The sequence below is a fragment of the Spodoptera frugiperda genome, chromosome 25 (genome assembly GCF_023101765.2).
Source record: "Spodoptera frugiperda isolate SF20-4 chromosome 25, AGI-APGP_CSIRO_Sfru_2.0, whole genome shotgun sequence".
In the NCBI taxonomy this organism is placed as follows: domain Eukaryota; kingdom Metazoa; phylum Arthropoda; class Insecta; order Lepidoptera; family Noctuidae; genus Spodoptera; species Spodoptera frugiperda.
The window spans coordinates 5,718,796-5,729,689 of record NC_064236.1 but is presented as its reverse complement, the minus strand read 5'-3'; the positions used below and the strand labels follow the sequence as shown (position 1 = coordinate 5,729,689).

Genomic DNA, 10,894 nt, shown 5'->3' with positions numbered 1-10,894 from the left:
GTTAATATTTATTTTTATATTGGGTACCCATATTATTAATATTTAATTCCTGTCACGGGACTACAGGGTCCCGGACTTTTAGAAAGCGTGCGAGAAGCCGAAGCCTACTAGCAGGGGTTGTTGAAAACAACTGCGCTTAAACCGCTTATTAAGGCAATATTATTATCATGGATTATTAACATCCTAAGTTTCAATAGGCAATGTAACTCAAGGGCCCCATGTTCACATTCTTACGGGCCCTGCGTGCGCTTTATACGGCCCTGCCTTCTATGCTAAGGACGAATAGAAGCGTGACCTATCACTTCTTTCTTATAAACTTTCGTATCAATAAAATTTTGCATATATTTAACATAGTATGCGCATGTATGTATAGTTTATGTAAACACAAACGATGAATCAATAATGGTCCTTACATAACACATCTAGGCTTTTTAGTATAGTGCCTAATTGTTGAGGTTTGCGTCACAAATATGTATGTGTGTGTGTGGGTACCTATTATGAAAACTATCAAGGATTATTTAATTTACTATTATCAAGTTGTAGACATGTTTGAAGCAGTAGAAGTGCGCAACAAGTCTCGAGTTCGGTTCTCTTGTATGTAATTACATGTGCAATGTAACATATATAAGTGTAAGTATATTTCGAGCATATTATCGGTCACACTAACGTGTCATTGATAAACGGTTCATTGTTTTTCTATACATGTGTCTGTTCTGGTGTTATTTGACCATACACGGCGCGTTTTCCGTCAGATATGAACCTTCACCAAAATAAATGCTTACTTTGAACCATTTTTATCCTGTTTTGGGGTAGAACCTTGGGCATGATATGAATCATGCCCAAGGTTCAGCTGATATCATTATCAGCCACAAGACGTCCACTACTAAAAATAGGCGTAACCCAGTGACTTCCAGATTTTCCGGTTGGCAACGAGCTTGACTCGTCTATTACTTTTTTTTTGAGGTCTTATTTCTCCCTGGTTAAGCGAGAGAGAGCGTCAGACTCTTACTGATTAAAATCACCCTGTTCCCACTCCTACTACTAAGCCGGAACCCCGATAAGCCGTAAGGTTATCCGCAGCACCGGAACATATCTATTTTCTGCAACCTTAAGTAAGTCATCTATCTATTTTACGTATGTCAACGCGTGCATAGACGTCTTGCACTCAATAAACAATTATTGTTTTCTTAGATTTTAAATATTTTAAACAACACCCATACGAACATTTTTCCAACGTTATGAGTGATTTAACAAACATAATTACACATACCCAGCGCGTCTAGTTCTAGCATAACAATTATTATTTGTGTAGCAAACAAAGTATTGTTTCACGTGGAAATCTAATAGAAATATAAGGAAGACTGACGACACTTTTTGTTGCAAATGAGGATAAAATCAAAATCGAATCGTATATGATAAAATCATATCATCGAAACAATCAAATAGCTTTACTAGAGGACTGACTGACGAAAAAATAATTTTGACTTTGACTATACAAACTCTTAAGTTTCAGTTCAGTGTCCTACATAGATATTAAGTAAGTTTTCTCATATAACTTCCGATGTCTTGATCTTGTGGGAAAATAATCCTGTACCATTTCCTGAAAATTAACCTTTTAAATAGTAAAATAATTTTTCGTAGGTCTCTAAGATTCCGTGCGTATTTAATGTAAACAAACAATAAATTAAATCGTTCCCCGTTATACAACTGAAAGAAAAACTGTTTTACTGCAGAACGAAAAATCATTACCATTTCACTTAATTCGATAGAAAAATATTTGAATAATGGTTAGATTGGCTGTTGAGAAGAATGAAGAATACATAAAATATTGCAGAAATTTACAAAATCCTATGACAAAACTCGTAATTACTTATATTGAGGATATTATTATTAATTGACACTTGTAAATTGCTAGAAATACGATGTGCACTTTGTCTAAGACAAGCTAAAATGTGATAACAGTTATTTACTAGCTAAGAAGTTCAATGATTTTTTACTGTGAGTTTACAAGGAAAACCGCTAAGACATATCGTGGACTGTTAGCAAATACCAATTGCACTTTGGCAAATTTTAACAATGCCGTGTGTGTATCTGCCCGCCAGCCATTTTTTATTCAGCTTTTTATTGCTTTGTTGATATCGTTCGTCGTGTTTACACAAATTGCATAATAGACAATGACACCTTTTTGTATTGATGGTTTTAGGTTATCTAATGCATCAGGTTCCAAACAATGCTGGACCTTAAAAAAGCATACAGTCATTAAGTACAGCCATTTTAATAAAACTTTATTATTTTACAAGATTTGTGTGCATGGTGTTTAACGCGTTGATGTCTTTCGTAGCGCGTAGCGAAGCTACATCAATTTTGATTTTCGATGAAATGTTATGTATAATAAATTGTATACTCTTCAGTTAGTCATCACGCATGTTTGAATATGCTTAAATATTACGATACTGTTATACAACTATTGTTCATCAAATGTCAAAGTACCTTCTGAAGAGTTGGCCACTTTGATCCAAAACTATTGAAGTCTATCCTGAAAATTCAAGTAGGTATTGGGTCAGGAGTGGTGCATACAGTAGAGGGTTGGAGTGACCGTGAGGGTTACGGGAGCGGCGTGAGGGTGAGGGGGCGCGCTCGGCGGCTGGTGGGCGCACGGCTATAAGTAAGAGGTGCGCGCGCGCCGGCGAAGTTAGTCGCCGAACGGCAGCGCGTCGTCAGCGGTGTCACCCGCTCCCCCCCTCCGGTGCGTTCCACCCCTACCTGCTTCCCCACACGCACTCGCCTTTCTCACACGATCACCGGCGATTCTCACTTGCGCAACCCGAGTCGAAACCGAAAGGTCGCCGCTATTGGCATTTAAGCGCTCTCTGACATTAGCGTTGCATTTAAATGTGCGATGCAGCTTCCTCGTTGAGCTTCACTGTCGCAACTTGTGTCGCTTGGGAAAGGCGCGTGTGTTGACGTGACGTCTCTGTTGCAGCAGCAGCCCGAGCAGCCGGGCCGGCGTCCGCCACATCTCCGCAGACAACATGACCGCCAGGATAGCATTGTGAGTACTCCACGCTTCTTACTGTTAATGCCATAATTACTCTTGTGTCTTGCGTACAGCTAGTTCCACATGATCACTTTCTAATATCGAAGCTGATAATTATTGTAAGATAAGCGTAAATAAAAGTATAAGTGGACGCAGTCGCGGCGTCTCCTTCGGCCGGCCACTTTCATTGACTTCGATGACATGACTTTAATACGTTAAGAAGCTATGATAGTGCTAACTCATCGATTGATATGACAAAAATTCGATCTGATTTCTCGTGTGGAAATCAGGTTTTCATTGCTCAACGGCAGCCAACTGACATCACGAATGAGGGCGCGTATTTCTCAATGAAGGCTGCGAAACATTGCTTTTAAAATATGCACGACTTTGTGCGCATATTGTCTCCCTGCAGGCGGCGCCCGCTCCACGCCAGCACTCGAACCTCGTTACTTTACTCTTATTTGCATATCGCCGTGTTTCATAATCTATAAATATCTTAATGAACCCGTTATTTCATGTCTCTTAAGGCGTGTTGCAAATAAACCACAAATGCTAAATATCTATTGTGTTCCGTTGTTTTTGCTGCAAAAACTTCAGCCGGTGTTTTGCGGCTACAACTTTATGTCGAGTGTAAGCTCCGTTACGTGGCGTTTTCCTCATTTCATGATTTTCTCCAACTGCTTATAAACATTTACATAGTAATGTACGAATATAGCTTTTCACCGGCCAGAGATGTTCGATACTAAACTATTGACTATGATAGACTTATTGAGTTTAGAAATTAACAAGTTGCCGGTGAAGAGATTTCGCAACGTGAGAGCCTTAATACATTCACTGCTCACACCCGGCGTCATTTCAGCGGGTGCTGATATAAAAGGCATCAGTAAAATATCGTCAAATTAACGAGTTCCAGTGATGTAAACATCGCTAAGTGACCGGCCGAGGGGACGACTTCTGTAATACTTTGAGATAAGTGTCGTGGGTGTGGCGGTGCGTGTGACGAGTGTGATCTAACACGTTACACGAGCCATTGTCAAAGCTCTCTCCAGTTGCAACATGATGTTAAATGGCGTCGCGGATGCGGCACTTATACATATTAAGTCCTGCCCACCTGTCGCCGCTGTCATCGGTCAGCGCCGACTTATTGTTCACAATACACAGAAGCGTGTGATAAACGAAAGCGTTGCTAACGAACCTCCTCACAGTTTTCACCGCGTGCACAGATCCAAATCGTAAATCACAAATCAGCACTATTTGATTGTAGTGTTTAGACAAATTTGCTAATTGTACAATTAAAGCAGAATTATTACAACATCTTCAATTAGTTCTCAAAAACTGTTGCGTGTCATTTCAAGCTTTTTGTGGTAGGTTTTCCCGGATCTGCCGATTCGGGTTGTAGGTACGTATACAAATTAAAATTATCTTGAATTTTATCAAGGCTGTATTAAATTGGAATGATATCGACGAATTTAGTTTGCGGTTCGGCGTGACCTCAGGTTACATACGTTGAGTTAAATGTTACTTTTTTATTGTAATCTTCGATAGTTTCTAGGAATATATTTATTTTTTTATAGCTGGTTTCTTGACCGGTTAGTTTTTGCCATTGCTAGCCTAAAAGAAAACTCAGTTTGCTCTTCTGCTAATGCAGGCTTCTCCTGAAAATTTCAGAGACTACAAATGTTCAAGAATACTTGGTCAGTTATTCCCTAAAGATCAGTAATTCTTCGTGTATAGTTCAGAAACCTTTATTTTCCTTCGTACAAATGACCATCACATTTCGTTTGGCAAGTAAACACCGTCAACAATTGTATGTACAGGTCGGTTAAAAATAACAAAAGTATTTGCGGACTTATAAAAAAGAAAATAAGAATTCAATCCCTTTTTCAAGTTTTCAGAAGTATGTGTCAGAAGGGATTGAGTGAGTACTTTAGTTTACATGTTGGGCCGCGAAGGGTCGATCATTGACCCTTTCCCTTGTCATTTCATTTTGTACCTGCTCGAAAATATTATTTATAATTAGATATGAGGCTGGTAGTAATGTTTTTCTTTAAATTAAAAATGGAGACTGTTGAATGGAGAAATTTTATTGATATTCTTTAGTCTATCGTAGTTATTGCTAGGAGTATTTGTGGATTGTAATAAGAATTATTATTTAAGGTGGCGCCAACAGGTGCACAACTAAATTATAGTACAAAAACAAACAAGTAACTGTTCAAACCACAAATGGAGTTATGATAAATGCTTTTAACATAATTTCTTCGACTAAAAGCAAGGTCGAGTCGGTCGTAAAGTTCTCGTATTGCGTTTTAAGTGATCACGAAATACTTTTATTGCGTAGATATTGAAAGCGAAACAAAATATATAATTCGTAGTTTAACATTTTATTTACGAGATACAAACAAATAAATACGTATTGATAGATATGTGAGAAACAGCTTGGGAATGCAAAATAATAAAGCATACTTAATAGATTAAACGCATCGGATTCTTTGAAGCTGGAACTAATTAGCAACATCATTCTTCTCATAGAAACATACAAATGGAGTGCAACAATTGTTCTCACAGTTTACAAACATGAAACATTCCTAGCTTCACAAAATTATCATCCGTCTAAAACAATCGTCATTTCTTTTACGCAACAATAATAATATCTAACGTGCATTTAATGATTTATGTAATAGAATGTTTAATTGTACAGCAGATAATGGTCATTGTTTGAAGGAAAGCAATTTGAACATTTAATCTGCGTGTCCCATGTTACGTGTGTGGTGAGACAATCGCTTTATTATTTGCCTCAGCTTCCTAATTAGGTAATATAAAACATTCCTAGATTACTTTCTCTATTAAAAAACTAACGTAACATATCGTATCCAATGCTAAAATCGTTTAAGTGTCTTCTTACTGAATACAAATTAGAAAGGGAATTTCTCCTTACTAAAAGATTTTCGATACGTCGACGATGTGTTAAAAGAAAGTCCATAAAACGTGACGATCGGTGTTTACGTCGCGTTCCGAGTTATGTCTGTTACATTTCAATAGGTAATCATTGGCTCGATGGTTCGCGGGCCGCGGCCGCCACATAATAAAGATGTTTGTGGTCACGCTCCTCCTAACTGAGAATACTTGATTGCCTATAACGAGTTTGTTAAACTTTTAACACGTCTGTATTCAAATTTCTATTTAGCATTACACATTACAAGTTCACTGCAGTTTGATCTTTAAACGTATTTTTTTCGAAATATATCCAATATAGTGAGTGTTAACAGAAATTGCATGATATCTCATTAATTATGTATAACGCTGGCCTTCAAATTAGTATGCATTTAGTGACGATAGCTTAAAGAAGCTTTTGTTACGATTGACTCATCCACACCCAGGCGAAACCCACGTCAACCTAGACCTAATTATGAAATTAATTAGTTATTGTTGTTATAATTAGATACGTTCTAAAATAGATGAGAATCTGATAGGTTACTGGCATTCACATCCTATATGTTAATAGTTCATGGTCGTGAAGCTGTTTCTGATTACTTTTTAATTCAGATGTTAAGTCATTATGAGACACGCGATATACGATACTAAATAATCTTGTTTTATGCCTATATTACGATCCGGTACAGTTGCGACTCGATCGGAGAATGGGTCACTATTATTATTTGGAGACACGTTGAAGGTCGGTCACATACGTCATTTCATTTCGTGGGAACAGTTTCTGTAGAAGTCTTGTATTAACATTACTCATGTACCGTACTTTCGTAGGTACTGTAAGGTTAATTGTTAGTTATTATAAGGTTTTATACCCTGAGTTAGACACTTCAAGCTAAGATAAAATTCATAGCTCTTCTCCTTAGAAAACTTTCGACTCTCAATTCCAATTATACGATTAACATTTGACACCGGTTCAATCAGCTTGTCTCCAATGAGGAATGTAATATAAGTATTTTATATACGACAGGTGTGACAGCGTTGTTATGTAAAAGCCTCGCTCATAACTATAATTCTAATTGATGACGTACAATCAGTGTTCTTATATAAAACACTTATATGTATGTGATATTGGTAGAATGTAATGTATAAATGGACATACCCTTTCATCATAGGAATGCTGGAGTTGGAATCGAAGGCATAGCTCATGTTGTTCTATTGTCTTTGCGCTTGTTCTCATTGGCCGGCGCATTGCTCAATATAATTTGTCTTTTGTCTCCGCCAGCTCAAGACTTGTAGCATTTGTTGTTACATTCAATTCAAGACAAACATTATTGTTTATTTATTCTAGAAAATGTAGTTAGTACGTTATTTTACTTTTCAATAACAATTGTAGATATTGTATTCTCATTTAACACCACGCGGCCTTAAGCTTACTTTATTATAAAAATACTTTAAAAGTTCACGCATTAGTGAATTCGGAATTAGTTGTAAAAATAAAATAATAAAAACAATAACATTTCCGATTCGAATCAATATTTCATAAATTAATTGCTAAGCATACAAACGTTTCCTCAATTTATATCATTCTGTGTGATTAATAGTGTACATAAATATGTAGGTACATTATTCATAGACCAGCTAAGCGTAAAAGCGTTCTATTGTCTTCCAGTCAACTATATAGTGTTTTATTGTTTTAAATATACTGTTAACACTTCCACGTTTCACTGAATTATAATGGAACACACGCGTGTACAATGCACTGACTTTACTGACTATTGTTTATCAGTCCCATGTAATAAAGAGGATCTATTACGTATTGGAGAAGTGATGTGATTCCAACTGCTTTCTTGAGGTCCACCATTATTTTGGTCATGTCTGCTTTATCAGATTGATGGGAATTAGATGCAAAAGTCGCTTTGTAAGTTGTAATTGTAATACCAGGTAAATAGTAGCATAATATCAAGTCTATGTATCACTATAGCGTTGCCGTAGGACAAAAAGGTTAAGTGTTATTTCAAACTATAATTACTATCTCTATTGCAAATTTCATTCCGATTCCTTCAGTAGTTTTGGGTGAAAGTGTAACAAACATTCATACCCACAATTAACATTTATAATATTTGTAGGAAACTAACTACGAGTAATAGGAAATACAAATAAAAGGAAGTCGTATTAGTTAGTTACACTTTATGACTCAAGAACGGCTTAATCAATTTGGCTGAAAATTAGTGAGGAGGAGATAGCTTAGAACCAGGAGATAGACATAGAATACTTTCCCGAAATAAATCCCACGGGGATGGGAAAAGATGGGATACGCGTATAAAGTCGCGGACTGAAGCTAGTTTATTATATTTCTAGAAGTATTTATAATCGTATGCATGAATTACTGCATACTTTCCGGACACTAATTAAGTGACTGTTTCACAAATTTGTAAAGTGTAAGAAATCATTTTATTACACACATACTGCCTCGTTATGCGATACTTCGATATTAATTACTAGGGTTTAATAGGGTTAATTGAGTCAGCTTACCTCATTAAAAAGATTTATTTATCCACCTAATTAGGTTTTATTTAAGTTTTGTAAGGTAAGGTAAGGTGAACATACAATGAATCTTAAAATAAGAATGTTTCAAAGTTTTTCAAAAGAATTTTGATTTCAGTCTAAATCTCAGTCGGCTTCTTTCCTTTACATAAATATTTTCCATGTCAGTTTTATCCGAGTGATAATAATTTTCCCGAATTTTCAAGAACATTTTTCCAAATATCTTTTCATCACCCATTACAATTTTGTTTTCTCTAGTCTGTAATGAGCTTACTAGACACATATCACATTTGATTGAGCTATTTTCGAGTTTCGCTTAGACATAACAACAGATATTATGTCCCGAGAGCTTCGCGCCACAATAGATTTTCTTTTCAAAGAGCTCCTTTATTTCATCACACGTACCTAGTGTAGTCAACACACATACATATGTGTATAGTATATGATTATAGTTGGGTGTCTGTCTATCTGTATTCGCGAGGATGTCCGTGCAGCGTCTAGTTTCTCCGGCGCCGGACGAAGCTAAACGTAACGTCCGCCCACTTGTCGTAGGGCAAAAAATTACCGCATTACTATTCATGACTATTGTTTATTTAAAGCCCTTTTACTTCGCGTACTTAGAAAACATCTGTCTAATTGATTTTAAACGCTGTATTAATATTACGAGAGACATATAAAAGAAAACGATGAAAATTCATTTGTCTCGCTTATATCAGCCCTTTTTTGAGAAAATCAACCAATTGTAAATGGATATTAGTATATTTGAGTGGTTTGTTTTTTATGGATTTGAGTTAGAAAAATAAAGAAGTAAAATTTTATAGTTTTTAATGTATTGTTTATTTAGATGATGTTTTATGGAGATAATGTTGAGCAAACATGTCTGTTTAATATTAATGCGAGTGTTTCAAAAGATGGTGACGAGGTGGTGGCGTGGCGGTGCGCGGGCGCCGCACGCCGGCCGCGGCTTGTAGCGTCGACCTTCACTTTCGCTTTTTATGTGTGAATCTCGCTAAAGCCCATCGCACTCCTCACTTACGTAACTGGCGACAATCGTGATTGTTTAACTCGATGTCCTTTTGTACAGATGGGATGAATCTTTTTTATTAACACGTTAAACGCCATAGGGCTATTGGTGGATTCTCTATTGTCTGTCAAAGACTTAAGTACAGTTAGGTAATAGTGTGAATTGCACTCTCTAATTACTTATTAATTAGCTTTTGACACATTTTTTTTGCAATAGTAGTCTAGGAATGTTGTATGTTGTTGAAAACCTGTTAGAAATCAGCAAATTAAATTAGTTGACTAAAATACTAATTCACTAGGCCGGTGTCGCACGTGTTAAAATAATGATTAATAAAAATTCAACAAAATTAAATATTTGGATAGTAAATTATGCAACGTTATGTTGGTTAAGTCTTCTCGAGGAAATTTTATTTCAAGAAATATCTGTTTGAACGTAAATATTACAGAAGTAAACTTAGTCTTCAAGAAATGCACTATCCATGTCTTGTCGACAGCAAAAGTGTTCTGTCAGTGTGACGTTGCATTGCTCGCATCTTACATCCGACAACTTTCGCCCTCACGCTCAAACGAAAACAAAATCTTCGCATACCTTGTAATGGATCAGTTTCAATAACAGTTCGAACTATAAAACAATAAATAATACACACTTTATTGCCATGCAATAAGAGTTATATTCGAAAAAAAAAGAATGTACATAGCACACATTTTTTAAAAGCCAAATAAAATGATAGTTACACACGCTATTAGCATTTGGTATCGTCATTTGTTATTGACTTTCTCTATGGCAAAACAAATACTCTGGTTACATAATAGTCCACGCGGTGCGCGAGATGAAATGAGGTGAGAAGTGATCTTTAGATGTTATAGCTATAAATATTTGATAGTTATTGAACTTCATAGTTTTACGTATTGATATAGATATAGCGGTTATATTTTTATTATATAAAAATAAGTCAGACGCTATTTTTATGTTTTGCATTGTAGTTCTAAATAAAAGTAACTCATTACCTTATTTCTGTAATTTTATTATTTTAGTTCAATCAATTAACTCATTCCAAAGTCTTTTTAAAATCTCTTCAAATTTACATCGATCAAAACATTTTGGGTTAAGATCATTAATTTTAGCCGTTAATCATACAACATACGAATGTAAACTTCCAAATAATTAACCAAGATTCTAAACTAATTCCAATACTTCTGAAATTGGGTTTTTCAAGGCAAAGTTCGTGATTCGATGTTAAAATTCCTTTGGCGGTCATTGGATAAGTATAGCGACTAATGAATAGAACATAATGATGTAAATGGTGACCGGCTGGTCGTGAGACGTGACATTGACAGACGGAATAAACAGTTTCTTATGTT

General features: G+C 36.0%; 1 protein-coding gene across 6 annotated transcripts in view; it reads left to right on the top strand.

Moving 5' to 3' along the window:
• Positions 1-2,655: 2,655 nt before the first annotated feature.
• Positions 2,656-10,894, top strand: part of LOC118262265 (uncharacterized) — a 29,303-nt gene continuing 21,064 nt past the window's right edge. For 2 of the 6 annotated variants that reach the window (XM_035573497.2, XM_035573461.2), the window contains exons 1-2: positions 2,656-2,746; positions 2,987-3,052. In XM_035573497.2, the coding sequence (XP_035429390.2) occupies positions 3,033-3,052 (20 nt within the window). In that variant the 5' untranslated portion in view covers positions 2,656-2,746; positions 2,987-3,032. Of the gene's footprint in view, positions 2,843-2,983; positions 3,053-10,894 lie in introns of all 6 variants that reach the window. The other 4 variants (XM_050704592.1, XM_035573469.2, XM_035573478.2 and 1 more) reach the window with 4 other exon arrangements.